This window comes from Anomaloglossus baeobatrachus, chromosome 10 (genome assembly GCF_048569485.1).
Source record: "Anomaloglossus baeobatrachus isolate aAnoBae1 chromosome 10, aAnoBae1.hap1, whole genome shotgun sequence".
Classification (NCBI taxonomy): domain Eukaryota; kingdom Metazoa; phylum Chordata; class Amphibia; order Anura; family Aromobatidae; genus Anomaloglossus; species Anomaloglossus baeobatrachus.
The window spans coordinates 17,901,964-17,919,438 of NC_134362.1; the positions used below are offsets into that span (position 1 = coordinate 17,901,964).

A 17,475-nucleotide genomic window follows, 5' to 3' on the forward strand; every position below is an offset into this window, starting at 1 on the left:
CCTTTTAAGTGAGCAGTATGGAAGATTTAAAATGGAAAATGACACGGTGATGTAGCAGAACTGAATAAAGTAAGGGCAAGATATTCGGGAACCCATACTAGTCATATGGCCACCAATGTATTGTAGCATGAGAGCAGATGAAGCAGAGCTGAGATTATATATATATAATATAACATATATATATATATATATATATATATATATATATAAATGTTTTAAAGTTCATTTGAGTTTTCTGGCAGTTGCATATAGATAGAATTCTGTCCAGAATACCCTGCCATGGGGTGCATTATTATAAGTGTGGATCGATGCAAAAAAAAATTGTGTGTATATATGTATGTATATAATATATATATATATATATATATATATTTATTTACACACACTATTTTGTATTTTTTGCACCACTTTTGAGGTTTCGTATATCCTCCCTGCTCTGAGTGCTTGTGTAATGGATTCTTCTGTAAAGAGGAGGAAGGTTGCGACACGCTTTGGCGGCCCCGTTAAGATGCAGAGGAGGGAGTGGAAATACAGAGGGCGGGTAGGAAGTTAATAAAGGGATCGTAGTATTCTCTGAAATACATTTTTACTCCCAACAGGCGAGTGCCAGCAGAAGACGGCGACCCAGAGACGCTCATCATGGACCCATCTCAGCAGCGCGCAGAGGTATCAGGAACCTAAAAGGGGAATCTGTGGGTTACGGTATTTACATAGGTGGCCGAGCTCTGTGCCAAGGGGCAGGAATACAGTAGGAATCGCTGCTGACACACGAGACACCGGAATGCCAGCGAGTACCACGCTTGTGCCAAAAGTAGACTAGAGCTGGGTGTGTGCCAAAGCAGGGCAAACCCAGGGCAGGAGTGTGCCCAGCTATAGCAAAACCACAACTCCCAGCATGCCCTGACCGTCTGTGGTCCACACCACTGCTGTATTGTAAGGGTTACTACATGGTACAACATAGGAGTAATATTTCATGGATTATACTGGGTGTGTCATCGGTTTACATAAAGCAGTGAAGAATAAAGGGTTTTGTTTGCTAAAGGTGAAGCGGAACACGGGGGGGTGCGGCGGCGGCGTTATATCAAGCTTTTACAAGCTGGGGTATTAGTTTGGTACCAGGTTAACAATCGGGCATCAGCTTTTAGGTTGTATAGTCAACAGATTGCAGAGATACCGGGACCTGTAGTTAAAGAGCCCGTTCTTTTAGCCAGGGGTTGATGTATTAATTGTCAGTTTGCCAAACCTCAGGTGGTCTGATGGCACAGATCCTGCTTGTCACAGCATGTGCCGGGTTCGCTGGATCGTGTGGTTCACCAGATGAGCACCCAAATGAAATTGCAGATGGTAGACCCCATTTGTTTATCTAAAGTGGCATCACACATTATATAGGGGTAGATGTTCTATGGTGGGTCAAAGTTGGATCTAAAAATGGGTCAACGATTTGGGGCATTTTGGCACAAATTATCACGTTTTGGCCTTGTTCACACCTGCGTATGAATCGGACGAGTGCAATGCGAGAAAATATCTAACTGCCCTGGGACCAATGTTAGTCATTGAATCGGAGCAGGTCAGAAGGTCAGGGTTTGTTTTTTTCATCCAGATTCAAAGCTGCAGCAATGCTGCGAGTGGTGCTTAAATCGTGCGAGACTCACCAATACAAGTCAATGGGTGCGGGGAAAAAAAATGGATGCCACACGGACGGAACACGGACAGAACACGGACCATCCTAGTGACATCTCTTTTTTTTATGGATACAATTCTGTAGCAGAGAGCACTGTAATTGAATAATAGTTGCTGAGAATTAAACGGATAGCACATGGACAACACACTGATGACAAGCGAGAAAAAAAAAATCGTCCTACTTTTCCGGATGATTCGTAATCCGCTCGTGTGACCCAGCCTCATTGTGCATTTAGGAGGCCAATCTCAGCCCGGTAATGAGCATCGGTCCGCTATATACAAGTCGATTTGCATTTGTGTATTGTCATTTTCACATGGGCCGTCAAAAATGTGAACAGAAGGATGGTTCTGTGATTGGTTTGTCCCCAAATATCGTAATGTCAGCAGCATATCACCATAGAGGACAATGTGCTGCCGAGAGCAAACCCGGTCCACTGGCCTAATAAACGAGCGGTTTACTTATTTATCTGATAATCACCGCCATATTTACAAGGGCCGATAATTGGGATCAAGCGTTGTTACCAATGTCGTCCATTTTCATGTAGCCTGGATCCGATTTTTGGTCCATGTGCACATCATGTGTACCATCAGTGCAACGTCCATTATTTTTTTTTTTTGACGTAATACAGTTTATACAAGAAAAAAAATAAAAATAAAAAAAAAATAAAAATAATATAAATATATATATATATATATATATATATATATATAATATAATATAATGTATGTGTGTGTGTGTGTGTATGTCCGCTACATGAATCTGCACTGTCGCATTAACAATCACGAAATTTTGCACAGCCGCCTCATATGACTCAGGGAACGTCATAGACTATGTTTTGAGAGGAATATTTAGCCCCGCGCTTTACAGTTATTCGCCAAAAAAACCTTCTTACATTAAAGTGAACAGAGCTGGGAGCTACAGGTCATTAATAGCAGCTGTGATTGGTTGCTATAGGCAATGGGGGACATTCTTAGTATAAGAAGCTTATGTGTGAGGTAATATGAGGTCGGTGGAGAGACAGACAGAGAGAGAGAGAGAGACAGAAACAGAGACAGACAGACAAAGAGACAAATAGAGAGACAGACACAAAGACAGTAAGAGACAGATAGGCACAGAGAGAGAGAGAGAGACAGGCAGACAGGGAAAGAGACAAACAGGGAAAGAGACAGACAGGGAAAGAGACTGACAGACAAAGACAGAGGCAGATAGGGAAAGAGACACAGACAAGTAAAGAGACAGACAGACGGAAAGAGACAGACAGAAACTGGGAAGAGGGAGAGTGGGGAGAGACAAAGAGATAGTCACTATCCCGGGCAACGCCAAGTATTACAGCTAGTCAATATATGAAAAAATGTTTTTTTTTCTCTTCAAGCTGCTATCTATTAGCCAGTAAATAACGGCCAGCCCTCCGGACACCCGGGTGGCATCTGTCTGCTCTTCAATTTTCTCTTTGACGGACCCATTGATTTGCAGTGTTGAGTTTGACTCCAATCAAAAATGGACATCTTCAATTTTTTCCCAGATACTCTGGTCCCAAAAATAAATCATGGACATGGAACAGCTGCATAGACAATAATAGGGCCGTTTTCTTGCCAAAGGGGGCACCAGTGACAATTTGGCATCCTACCGCAGCATAATTTCAGTATATCTATGCTGTATTGAGCAATCCGGGGCTGTGGAGCCACTAAGGAGGATAACGACGTCTTATCCCTCCACTAATACCTTCCTCTTACACAAATTGCTTTCATTGATACAGTGTCTTGTGGCTTTCTAGCTATGGCGACTATAACAGACCATTGTATTAGGGATTACATTGATATATGATCATCTTTGTCCAGAAATTTAGTACACCTGCTCTTCCTTCCCAGCACCATCAACAATATACAACTGCTGTTTCCTGATCTTGTGGTTTACTAATCCAGAATATATAGGTTGATGTTTCCTTCTAAAAACAGCGCCACACCTGTCCTCAGGTCGTGTCTGGTATTGCAGGTCCGTTTTACTGAAGGAAATGGAACTAAAATGCAATAAGACCTAAAACCTAAGGAAGGAGACGAGGGGCGCTATTTTTCTCATCATGTACAAACCTTTTAACTCCGTTACTGCAGAGTCACCATAAACCGCTTTATCTACCGAGACAGAGGCAGAAGCTGGAAGATAAATGCACCGCAGGTTGTGTAAATTATTACTGCCATCCAGTCTGCTGTGAAATGTAGGGGTAGCAGAGCTGAGTTTGTCATGAGCTTCAATTGTGAAGGTTTATCAAAGCAATTCAGCTACTTTTTTAGTGCAATGGCAATGGAAAATGGTCTAAAATGTAAATATCATATCTATCAAGGAAAAAAAAATAAAATAAATTCCAAGTAAGGTGAAAAGCAGAAACACTAAACATTTAACATATATATATATTTTTATATATATATATATATATATATATATATATATATATATACATATATATATATCTATATATATATATATATATTACACTGTATATGTTAGCGGTTAAAAAAGCCAAAGCTATTGAAAAAAATATATATTTTTTTGCTTGTGCCGCCATGTTCTGTAGATGGAGCTGTATGAAGGATTGTTTTGTTTGATTGTTTTTTTTTTTTTACATGTCGAGCTGTCGTTTACTTTGGTATCATTTTGGGATTATATATTATTCCATTTTTTTTTATTATTTTTTGATGGGGAAAAATAGGTGATTCAAACTTTTATGGTTTCATTAATTTTTTAAATAGGTTTAAACACTTTTAGAACTTTTTAATTTATTCAGAGAAGCACCAATATGGGGGGCCTTCACATCATGGCTGGTTGAAGGGGGCATTGGATGTTGGAACAGACGCCCCGCCATCGTCATGCCACTTACATGCCGCTGTCAGAGATTGACAATAGTATTTAAATGGCTATCTCCAGTAAATCTCCTGCATAGCCATAGAGTTAAAAGAAAAAAAATATGGCTGTCTTTAATTACCACAGGACAAAGCTTCAGAGCTTGGATTTATTATTGACTTCAATGGGAGCCGTATAAACCTGTAAGCAGTATCCTCTCCTTAGTGGTGGCTGTATAAGACCATATTCAGTATATGCTTGCTAGTGGTGGCTGTATAAGACCATATTCAGTATATGCTTGCTAGTGGTGGCTGTATCAGACCATACGCAATGTGCTCCCTCTAGTGGTGGTCCCGGTGTATAAGTCCATATGCAGTGTGCGGTCCCTCATGGCTCCTGTATAATGCACATGCAGTGTGCTCCCTCTAGTAGTGACCATATAGTTCCACATGCAGTGTGCTCCCCCTAGTGGTGGCTGTATAAGACCATATGCAGTGTGCTCCCCCTAGTGGTGGCTGTATAAGACCGTATGCAGTGTGCTCCCCCTAGTGGTGGCTGTATAAGACCGTATGCAATGTGCTCCCCCTAGTGGTGGCTGTATAAGACCGTATGCAATGTGCTCCCCCTAGTGGTGGCTGTATTAGTCCATATGCAGTGTACTCCTCCTAGTGGTGACCATATAGTTCCATATGCAGTGTACTCCTCCTAGTGGTGACCATATAGTTCCATATGCAGTGTGCTCCCCCTAGTAGTGACCATATAGTTCCATATGCAGTGTGCTCCCCCTAGTGGTGGCTGTATTAGTCCATATGCAGTGTGCTCCCCCTAGTGGTGGCTGTATTAGTCCATATGCAGTGTGCTCCCCCTAGTGGTGGCTGTATAAGACTATATGCAGTGTGCTCCCCCTAGTGGTGGCTGTATAAGACTGTATGCAGTGTGCTCCCCCTAGTGGTGGCTGTATAAGACCATATGGAGTGTGCTCCCCCTAGTGGTGACTCTATAGTTCCATATGCAGTGTGCGCCCCCTAGTGGTGGCTGTATAAGACAGTATGCAGTGTGCTCCCCCTAGTGGTGGCTGTATAAGACCATATGCAGTGTGCTCCCCCTAGTGGTGGCTGTATAAGACCGTATGCAGTGTGCTCCCCCTAGTGGTGGCTGTATAAGACCGTATGCAGTGTGCTCCCCCTAGTGGTGGCTGTATAAGACCATATGCAGTGTGCTCCCCCTAGTGGTGGCTGTATTAGTCCATATGCAGTGTACTCCTCCTAGTGGTGGCTGTATAAGACCGTATGCAGTGTGCTCCCCCTAGTGGTGGCTGTGTAAGACCGTATGCAGTGTGCTCCCCCTAGTGGTGGCTGTATTAGTCCATATGCAGTGTGCTCCCCCTAGTGGTGGCTGTATAAGACAGTATGCAGTTTGCTCCCCCTAGTGGTGGCTGTATAAGACCGTATGCAGTGTGCTCCCCCTAGTGGTGGCTGTATTAGTCCATATGCAGTGTGCTCCCCCTAGTGGTGGCTGTATAAATCCACTGTTCCCTCTAGTGGTGAGGATTTTTGAGCTTGATACAGAAGAAATAGAATCTTGACCAAAGTAAACATAATTCAAGAATAATTTAGGGAAGGATGTGAATATAGAAGAGGGGCGACAAAGCTAAAATTAATGCAGGCCTATTGTTTCCATCCACCATAATAGTCTGACACAGGGTCATTGTTTTCCTTTATATTACATGTGAAAAATGGGAAAGTTTCTTAACTTTTTAATATCTCTGAATGCTGTCAGTGAATGGAATTCTTGTTCATATTTGCTAGGGAATGAAGCCTTAAAATGTTTCATTTTCTGAATGTTCATAAACATTTCGGTCTTCACAGATATGATAATGTCATCTAACGCTATTCAATGTGATTGCCTCTAGGCTTCTTCTGTCCTCACCACCGGGGCCGGCATTCCAACAGGGGACAAGCTTAATATCCTAACTGTGGGCCCTTTGGGGCCACTGCTGGTCCAGGACAGTGTATTTATAGATGAGATGGCCCATTTTGACCGGGAAAGGATCCCTGAAAGAGTAGTGCACGCTAAAGGAGCAGGTGAGTATACCCGCCATGGAGCACACATACTCTGGTTCTTATGGTGTGACATTAAGCTATGAAATATATCTTAGTATTGGAAAATCTCACCCTCAGCACTCACATTTTAGTTTCTGCTATCTCTGTATGAATGTCACAAACCTCTGCAGTCACTAAAATTTCAGGTTATAAAAAAATAAATGATAGGAAGGAGAGGAGAGGAGGGGGATGCAGCTGCAATTTCTATTGAGACTGCATGCTGTGACAGTGGAAGAGAAAAAGAATTGTGGAAACAATTAACAGAAATAATATGCATTTTCAGAAGGCAGAAGATGGAAAAATACCCCAAAACGCATGATACATAATTGAAGGAGTTGTCTCTGAGCTGGTGGGTGGAGAGTAGCTGCTATGATGTCTCCCATACGCAACACAGACTTGAGGGATTTCTGATCTCCTGTCTCTATGTAGGACATGTATAGAAGCAGCATGGAGGACATTATACAGCAGAACTGAGCAGTGTAGCTATGAATCCTGCTTTGTGGGGAGACAAAACACTTATTAGAAAGAAAGAGCATGGGAGAGATTATAGAGCAATAATTAGCAGGTAGCTGAGAATCCAGCTCTGCGGTGAGATAAACCACTTATTAAAAAGAAACAGCATGGGGGACATTATACAGTAGAATTGAGCAGTATAGCTGGGTATCCAGCTCTGCGGTGAGATAATACACTTATTAGAAAGACACAGCATGGGGAACATTATACAGCAGAACTGAGCAGTGTAGATGTGAATCCAGCTTTGCGGGGAGATAAACCACTTATTAGAAAGAAACAGCGTGGGGGACATTATACAGCAGTACTGAGCAGTGTAGCTATGAATTCAGCTCTGCGGGGAGATAAAACACTTACTAGAAAGAAACAGCATGTGCGACATCATACAGCAAAATTGAGCAGTGTAGCTGTGAATCCAGCATTGTGGGGAGATAAACCACTTATTAGAAAGAAACCGCGTGGGGGACATTATACAGCAGAACTGAGCAGTGTAGCTGTATATTCAGCACTGCGGGGAGATAAACCACTTATTAAAAAGAAACAGCATGGGGAACATTATACAGCAGAACTGAGCAGTGTAGCTGTGAATCCAGCTCTGCGGTGAGATAAACCACTTATTAAAAAGAAACAGCATGGGGGACATTATACAGTAGAATTGAGCAGTGTAGCTGGGTATCCAGCTCTGCGGTGAGATAATACACTTATTAGAAAGACACAGCATGGGGAACATTATACAGCAGAACTGAGCAGTGTATATGTGAATCCAGCTTTGCGGGGAGATAAACCACTTATTAGAAAAAAACCACGTGGGGGACATTATACAGCAGAACTGACCAGTGTAGCTGTGAATCCAGCTTAGCGGGGACATAAACCACTTATTAAAAAGAAACAGTGTAGGGGACATTATACAGCAGAACTGAGCAGTGTAGCTGTATATCCAGCTTTGTGGGGAGATAAACCACTTATTAGAAAGAAACAGCGTGGGAGACATTATACAGCAGAACTGAGCAGTGTAGCTGTGAATCCAGGTTTGCGGGTATATCAGACACTTATTAGAAAGAAACAGTATGTGGGACATCATACAGCAAAATTGAGCAGTGTAGCTGTGAATCCAGCTTTGCGGGGAGATAAACCACTTATTAAAAAGAAACAGCGTGGGGGACATTATACAGGAGAACTGAGCAGTGTAGCTGTGAATCCAGCTTAGCGCTTAGCGGGGAGCCAAACCGTTTATTAAAAAGAAACAGCGTGGGGGACATTATACAGCAGTACTGAGCAGAGTAGCTGTATATCCAGCACTGCGGGGAGATAACAGCTTTGAATCCAGTGAATCCAGCTTTGCGGTGAGATAAACCACTTATTACAAAGAAACAGAATGGAGGACATTATACAGCAGAAGTGAGCAGTGTAGCTCTGAATCCAGCTTTGCGGGGAGATAATCCACGTATTAGAAAGAAACAGCGTGGGGGACATTATACAGCGGAACTGAGCAGTGTAGCTGTGAATCCAGCTTTGCAGGTATATCAGACACTTATTAGAAAGAAACAGCATGTGGGACATCATACAGCAAAAATGAGCAGTGTAGCTGTGAATCCAGCTTTGCGGGGAGATAAATCACTTATTAAAAAGAAACAGCGTGGGGGACATTATACAGCAGAACTGAGCAGTGTAGCTGTGAATCCAGCTTAGCAGGGAGCCAAACAGTTTATTAAAAAGAAACAGTGTGGGGGATATTATACAGCAGTACTGAGCAGAGTAGCTGTATATCCAGCACTGCGGGGAGATAACAGCTTTGAATCCAGTGAATCCAGCTTGCGGTGAGATAAACCACTTATTAAAAAGAAACAGAATGGAGGACATTATACAGCAGAAGTGAGAAGTGTAGCTGTGAGTCCAGCTTTGCGGGGAGATAAACCACGTATTAGAAAGAAACAGAATGGAGGACATTATACAGCAGAACTGAGCTGTGTAGCTGTGAATCCAGCTATGGGGTGAGATAAAACACTTACTAGAAAGCAGTTAAATATTACTTCTCCTTCTCACTGCGCTTATGTTTTCTCGTCCCTCTTCACCTCTCAATAAACTTCAATAGGCAGCTGTAATCTAAATATATTTTAGCTGCTTTTTTGACTGAATGATGCATTCAGGAGGCAGGAGAGGAGATAAAGTGGCTCATAAGTGGTGAAAATAAGCACATTTCCCTGACATGATATATTACAAAGTTTCTAATATTCACATGAACAATTGATTTATGAAATGCTTGTTGATACGATAGTGACAATTTAGATATTATTTCTGTGGGATCCACCATTCTCATGAGAAAACAGTTAAAAATGCTAAAGTTGAGTCACCACTAGGGGGAGCACACTACTCTTTTTATTGAAATGAGTATATAATGATGAGCACTTATCTCCCTCTAGTGGTGGCTGCAGGAAAAGTCAGTATTATCTAAGTAGAGGATTTGGAGCTTTGTACCAACCACATTCTGAATGTTTCCTGAAATTGTCTTAGATAGCTGGGAGTCTGGGATTGCTGGAACTTCTAGTTCTCCTACATCTGCACAATGTCAGGGAGATGAGATACGAGAACATATTATATATCCAGTTCATATGACATTTGGGTTTGTTGTAATAAGCTGCAAATATTTCTACTCTGTGTCGCCTTCTCATTTCAGGAGCATTTGGATATTTTGAGGTCACCCATGACGTCTCCAAGTACACGAAAGCCAAAGTGTTTGAGTTTATTGGGAAGAAAACAGACATTGCTGTGAGATTTTCTACTGTAGGTAAGACGCCAATACATGGATTTACAACCAAGCCCGAGCTGATTTTTGTTCTCCATTTTTCCACAATTAAGATCAATGGAGAAATCTGGCAGAAACGCCACTCCATGCTGAAAATTAAAGGGGTTGTTCACTTTGAACTACATAGAAAAAGCATGTGAGTCCTCATAACCCCGCCCACATACAGAATGATTGACAGCTGTACATATAAAAAAACATACTGCCTAATTTTTGCTGGCCATGCTCCCTTTTAGCTTTTACGCTCTATCCACCTCCATTTTTTTTATCCCTCTGAGTCTCAATCCCTCCATCCCCAAGACTTCAGGACACAAGAGACCTCATTGCTGGGATATTTGGGCACACCCAGAGAAATTTGCAGACTATACTTCTGGGAGGTGTATGATACAAACTCACACTGGGAAAGCTGTCAATCACTACATGGGGGCGGGGTTAGCAGGACTCACAGGCTTTTTCTATAAGTCTTGGCTGCTTTTGTGCCACTTTATACATAATATTATATAATAATCACAGAAAGTGTTTGTCATGAAAATATAATAAGCACATATGTTTTCATGGTCTCTGGATCAGGGGTGATTCCCCCCCTACCTCCAGAGCCCTACCAAATTAACAGCCAGGAAACGATTTCCTTGTCAGGAGATGTAACAGGTACCTTTCAATTATCTTACAACACCCCTCCTAAGCTCTTCAAAGACCCCCTGCGTAGCCAGAGATGCTCCGACTACAATCTGTATACACAGGGGCGAGGTGCAAGTTTCCTGCAGGAATATAGCTTTGCTGATCAAAAGGCTAGGGCAACCGTATTGTCTCCATTGGGGAAGTATTAATATTGCGAGATACATATGTCCCCCAGATATGGCGGTCATACCGCTGATGTCGAAATTCCGTAACGCACATTTCACATATTTAAGCTTAATCGTAGGACATACGGAAGAGCCACAAAATAATATCTTCCCCCCAGAACATGCCAAATCTCCCTTGTGTGGTTTCCACCTTCTGTTAAAATCCTAAAATAAAATACGACGGTAACATCATCTGCGTGGGATGCTCCCACATGGAGATATGAGCACCATGAGCATTCCATAATTTTGGAAGAGGGGAAAACCCCCTCCCTTACATGATGTCAGCAGAGGTGGGGGCTGCGGGTCGGACAGAGGTTAATAAAAGCCAGTGTCTTTGTACACACTGAGTCAATGCCAGAGGATATGCATTCTGTGTATAGGATTGTCCAGTTCCAAGGGGCTGCCTCTCCCCCCTATATCTGAACCATAATCTGTGACCAGGTGTAGTAATCTTTCACTTTTTTTCCTTTTTATTTTATGTAACTGTCTATACTGTATGTGTATTGTTCCCTTTTGTAAATTCTTGTATATTTTTATAACCACTGCCTTCTATCTTGGATTAAATATATAAAATTTAATAGTTTCTTTCCTCATGCTCTATATTTATGAATCCACAACCCGAAGGGCCTTATGCTATCTGTAACGGGTGTCCGAACTTCCTGTACTAAGTTTCGGTGGTGGCAGCAGAATTATTGTTGTGTAGAATTATTGGGGTGCTATCATTAAGGGTACCGAGGTATATAAATATTCCATTTGCGGGAATCGGTGATATATACATTTACCCTTGCTGTGAGACCTCCAATATTTGGCATTATTAGCTCAGCAGCCTCATTTACTTATTGTCCGGCAGTTCCGAAATTGACCTGACACTAAGGGGGCGCTAGAGAGTAGTCATGTTCTTGACAAATCCGTGAACAGCTGCGGGATATCTGAGTGACTCCCCCGGCTGTTCGTGACAAATTGGTGACAGCGGTGGGATATCTGAGTGACCCCCCCCCCCGGCTGTTCATGACAGTGTTATATTCCCAAACTCAGACTCTCCCTTATATCCTATGATGACCTGAAGACTCTACTTTAGGGCAGGACGCAGGGATAAATGGGGTTCTCTGCATTGTTCCCCCCTCTTATACCCAGAGAGGAGAGCTGCTGCAGAGTCCCTCTCTCTCTGAGGACCGGGGGGCTATTGAAGAAGTCACTTTTTTTAGCATTAGTAGTTGATTGCTGCTTATTCCAGCACCGAGACCGTCCAGATCAAAGGTGTTACTGTCCAAGGTGGACAACCCCCAAACAATTGGTTTTCACTTAAACCCAATGTCCTGCTTTCTTTGCACCCAAAAGCTGGAGAAGTTGGATCCGCTGACACTGTCCGCGACCCACGGGGATTTGCAATAAAGTTCTACACAGATGAAGGCATCTGGGACCTGGTGGGCAACAACACCCCAATATTCTTTATTCGAGATCCCATTTTGGTAAGTTGGCCAGTCTGGGTATCTGGTAAACCTGCGCTAATAATGATAATGGGCACCTGGTGAGACCTGCGCTAATAATGAAAATGGGCACCCGGTGTAACCTGTAGTAATGATAATGGGCAGCTGGTGTAACCTGTAGTAATGATGATAATGGGCACCTGGTGTATCCTGTAGTAATGATGATAATGGGCACCTGGTGTATCCTGTAGTAATGATGATAATGGGCACCTGGTGTAACCTGTAGTAATGATGATAATGGGCACCTGGTGTAACCTGTAGTAATAATGATAATGGGCACTTGGTGTAACCTGTAGTAATAATGATAATGGGCAGCTGGTGTAACCTGTAGTAATAATGATAATGGGCACTTGGTGTAACCTGTAGTAATGATGATAATGGGCACCTGGTGTAACCTGTAGTAATGATGATAATGGGCACCTGGTGTAACCTGTAGTAATAATGATAATGGGCACTTGGTGTAACCTGTAGTAATAATGATAATGGGCAGCTGGTGTAACCTGTAGTAATAATGATAATGGGCACTTGGTGTAACCTATAGTAATGATGATAATGGACACCTGGTATAACCTGTAGTAATGATGATAATGGACACCTGGTGTAACCTGTAGTAATAATGATAATGGGCACCTGGTGTAACCTGTAGTAATAATGATAATGGGCAGCTGGTGTAACCTGTAGTAATAATGATAATGGACACCTGGTGTAACCTGTAGTAATAATGATAATGGGCACCTGGTGTAACCTGTAGTAATAATGATAATGGACACCTGGTGTAACCTGTAGTAATAATGATAATGGGCAGCTGGTGTAACCTGTAGTAATAATGATAATGGGCACTTGGTGTAACCTGTAGTAATGATGATAATGGGCAGCTCGTGTAACCTGTAGTAATGATGATAATGGGCACCTGGTGTAACCTGTAGTAATAATGATAATGGGCAGCTCGTGTAACCTGTAGTAATGATGATAATGGGCACCTGGTGTAACCTGTAGAAATAATGATAATGGGCACCTGGTGTAACCTGTAGTAGTGATGATAATGGGCACCTGGTGTAACCTGTAGTAGTGATGATAATGGGCACCTGGTGTAACCTGTAGTAATGATGATAATGGGCAGCTGGTGTAACCTGTAGTGATAATGATAATGGATACCTGGTGTAACCTGTAGCGATAATGATAATGGGCACCTGGTGTAACCTGTAGTGATAATGATAATGGGCACCTGGTGTAACCTGTAGTGATAATGATAATGGATACCTGGTGTAACCTGTAGTAATGATGATAATGGGCAGCTGGTGTAACCTGTAGTGATAATGATAATGGATACCTGGTGTAACCTGTAGCGATAATGAGAGTGGGCACCTGGTGTAACCTGTAGTAATAATGATAATGGGCACCTGGTGTAACCTGTAGTAATAATGATAATGGGCACCTGGTGTAACCTGTAGTAATAATGATAATGGGCACCTGGTGTAACCTGTAGAAATGATGATAATGGATACCTGGTGTAACCTGTAGAAATGATGATAATGGATACCTGGTGTAACCTGTAGTGATAATGGGCAGCTGGTGTAACCTGTAGTAATGATGATAATGGGCACCTGGTGTAACCTGTAGTAATAATGATAATGGATACCTGGTGTAACCTGTAGTAATAATGATAATGGGCACCTGGTGTAACCTGTAGAAATGATGATAATGGATACCTGGTGTAACTTGTAGTAATAATGATAATGGACACCTGGTGTTACCGATAGTAATAATGATAATGGGCACCTGGTGTTACCGATAGTAATAATGTGCTCTGTGCAGTTTCCATCCTTCATACACAGTCAGAAAAGGAACCCCCAGACACATCTGAAGGACCCCGATATGGTTTGGGACTTCTGGAGCCTGCGCCCCGAGTCACTGCATCAGGTGAGTGTAAGCTCATGGGGCAAGTAAAGTAGTAATGCCAAAAGAAGAGCAAAAGATCATGCCTGATATCCAATGCCCTTATCTGAATAAAGGAGATTGTACATGGAGTAGTTCTGTCCGAGCGCCACAGTTCACACCCAGCTTTGATTTATCTTTTACCTCAGAGATATGATACCTTCCAGGCCGCGTTCACACGTTCAGTATTTGGGGAGGATTTTACCTCAGTATTTGTAGCCAAAGTCGGGAGGTGGTGATAATACAGAAGTGGAGCCGGGTTTCTACTTTTTCTCTGGTTTTAGCTACAAATACTGAGGTAAAAAACCTCACCAAACATTCAATGTGTGCACAGGGCCCTATGGATACAGCGCTTCTTCCATCTCTGTCATCACCATCTGTAACTTTCTAAAAGTCATCTTCATATCTCCATTTACAAAGGTCAAAAATCAATGTAATAATATTAATATGGCCTCTTCACACGTCAATGCCACAAACCGGAAACACAGACATGTGAGTGAGGCCTACGTCATACACAGCTCCTATGAAATGTATGTGTCTCCATGGTAACAGACTACAACCACCACGCCATGTAGTCTGATACTGCGCTCATGTATTATTCCTCTCCTTCTACCTGTGATTCTTGCTGATAATGAACCGAAGAGCAGCAGATGGAAGACATTTTTGCTTTTTTTACATGGGTGGTCCAGAATTACCGAATCTGAGACCCCATGGACAAATCTACCAATGCGTTGGTGCAGAAAACACCACAATGGTATGTACAGAGCGCGCAGAGTAACACGACTCAGGCTCTGTGTATAGTCTGTTACCATGTAAACACATTGTTCTGTGTGGGAGCTGCATACACAAAACGGTAGGAGATTTTTAATCAAAACTATTTGCAAAATTGTATATTATTATTTATTTTAGATGCATTTAAGCAATACACATATGGATACAAGCTTTAAAAGGGCCGTACAGAACATTGATGGCCTCAGCTTTGGACAGGTCAATGTCAGATCGGTGACAACCGGCAAATCCATGAGCAACTGTTACTGAAAATACCCAGCATGCATAGCACAGCTCTGTACACCACATAGTAACCATTCTTCATACTGCAGCTAAAAGTACATTCACTTCAATGGGAACTGAGCTGCAGTACTGAGAACGACCACTACATAGTGTACGGCGCTGCACTATTGCCACTACACACCTGGTCCCAGCAGATCTTTGGGGGGCCGGGTGCTAATTATCACCTGAACTAAGGATAGATCATGAATATCTTACTCTTGGAAATGTCCTTTAAGAAAGTTTATTGTACCATCGATTGCAATTGCCCCTTGTATTTCCTGACCTAGGTGACGTTCTTATTCAGCGACCGCGGCATTCCTGACGGGTTTAGGTTTATGAACGGGTACGGATCTCACACCTTCAAACTGGTGAACGCCAAAGGACAAGCCGTGTACTGTAAATTCCACTATAAGGTGAGCCGCCCGTGTGACCTCCACTAGGGGAGCAGCCCGTGTGACCTCCACTAGGGGAGCAGCCCGTGTGACCTCCACTAGGGGAGCAGCCCGTGTGACCTCCACTAGGGGAGCAGCCCGTGTGACCTCCACTAGGGGAGCAGCCCGTGTGACCTCCACTAGGGGAGCAGCCCGTGTGGCCTCCACTAGGGGAGCAGCCCGTGTGACCTCCACTAGGGGAGCCGCCCGTGTGACCTCCACTAGGGGAGCAGCCCGTGTGACCTCCAGTAGGGGAGCAGCCCGTGTGACCTCCAGTAGGGGAGCCGCCCGTGTGACCTCCACTAGGTGAGCAGCCCTTGTGACCTCCACTAGGGGAGCAGCCCGTGTGACCTCCATTAGGGGAGCAGCCCGTGTGGCATCCACTAGGGGAGCAGCCCGTGTGAACTCCACTAGGGGAGCAGCCCGTGTGACCTCCACTAGGGGAGCAGCCCGTGTGACCTCCACTAGGGGAGCAGCCCGTGTGACCTCCACTAGGGGAGCAGCCCGTGTGACCTCCACTAGGGGAGCAGCCCGTGTGACCTCCACTAGAGGAGCAGCCCGTGTGACCTCCACTAGGGGAGCAGCCCGTGTGACCTCCACTAGGGGAGCAGCCCGTGTGACCTCCACTAGGGGAGCAGCCCGTGTGACCTCCACTAGGGGAGCCGCCCGTGTGACCTCCACTAGGTGAGCAGCCCGTGTGACCTCCACTAGGGGAGCAGCCCGTGTGACCTCCACTAGGGGAGCAGCCCGTGTGAACTCCACTAGGGGAGCAGCCCGTGTGAACTCCACTAGGGGAGCAGCCCGTGTGGCCTCCAGTAGGGGAGCCGCCCGTGTGGCCTCCAGTAGGGGACCAGCCCGTGTGGCCTCCAGTAGGGGACCAGCCCGTGTGACCTCCACTAGGGGAGCAGCCCGTGTGACCTCCACTAGGGGAGCAGCCCGTGTGACCTCCACTAGGGGAGCCGCCCGTGTGGCCTCCAGTAGGGGAGATCTTACAATGGTGGTACGGCACATCCATTCGTTTCTCGAATCCATAGATTTGCTGAGATTGATCGAGTCCAGATATGGTGGTAAAAAATATTTTGAACTTCCTGCAGTCTAATCAAGGCATTAAGAATCTGTCGGTGGAAGAAGCGGACAGGCTGGTGGCTAAAGACCCCGACTACGCAATCCGGGACTTATTCCAGGCCATTGCCAAGAAGGACTTCCCATCGTGGACCATGTACATCCAGGTCATGACATTCGAGCAGGCCGAGCAGAGCCCCTTCAATCCATTTGACCTCACCAAGGTGAGTGATGGCCGCTCCTCTGTGGTTGTGATGTCCGCTCGTTACTGACTCCTGGATGACAAATCTCCCTGGTTATTACTGCAGAATGAGACAGATTGGGAACCAGGGGTGAGGAGAAGTTGGGGGTCCACTCACTATTCTGCTGGTGCAGTCACTGTGTACATTACATTACATTACTAATCCTGAGTTACCTCCTGTATTATACTCCAGAGCTGCACTCACTATTCTCCTGGTGCAGTCACTGTGTACATTACATTACATTACTAATCCTGAGTTACCTCCTGTATTATACCCCAGAGCTGCACTCACTATTCTGCTGGTGCAGTCACTGTGTACATTACATTACATTACTAATCCTGAGTTACCTCCTGTATTATACCCCAGAACTGCACTCACTATTCTGCTGGTGCAGTCACTGTGTACATACATTACATTACTAATCCTGAGTTACCTCCTGTATTATACTCCAGAGCTGCACTCACTGTTCTGCTGGTGCAATCACTGTGTACATATATT

The 17,475-nt window shown here is 44.0% G+C and overlaps 1 protein-coding gene across 1 annotated transcript in view; it reads left to right on the forward strand.

Moving 5' to 3' along the window:
• The first annotated feature begins 561 nt into the window (after positions 1-561).
• The window catches only part of LOC142255301 (catalase-like), a 35,671-nt gene continuing 18,757 nt past the window's right edge, over positions 562-17,475 (forward strand). The window contains exons 1-7 of the mRNA XM_075326839.1: positions 562-666; positions 6,429-6,600; positions 9,803-9,913; positions 12,109-12,239; positions 14,073-14,177; positions 15,530-15,655; positions 16,768-16,959. Coding sequence (XP_075182954.1) covers positions 640-666; positions 6,429-6,600; positions 9,803-9,913; positions 12,109-12,239; positions 14,073-14,177; positions 15,530-15,655; positions 16,768-16,959 — 864 coding nt within the window. The 5' untranslated portion in view covers positions 562-639. The remainder of the gene's footprint in view (positions 667-6,428; positions 6,601-9,802; positions 9,914-12,108; positions 12,240-14,072; positions 14,178-15,529; positions 15,656-16,767; positions 16,960-17,475) is intronic.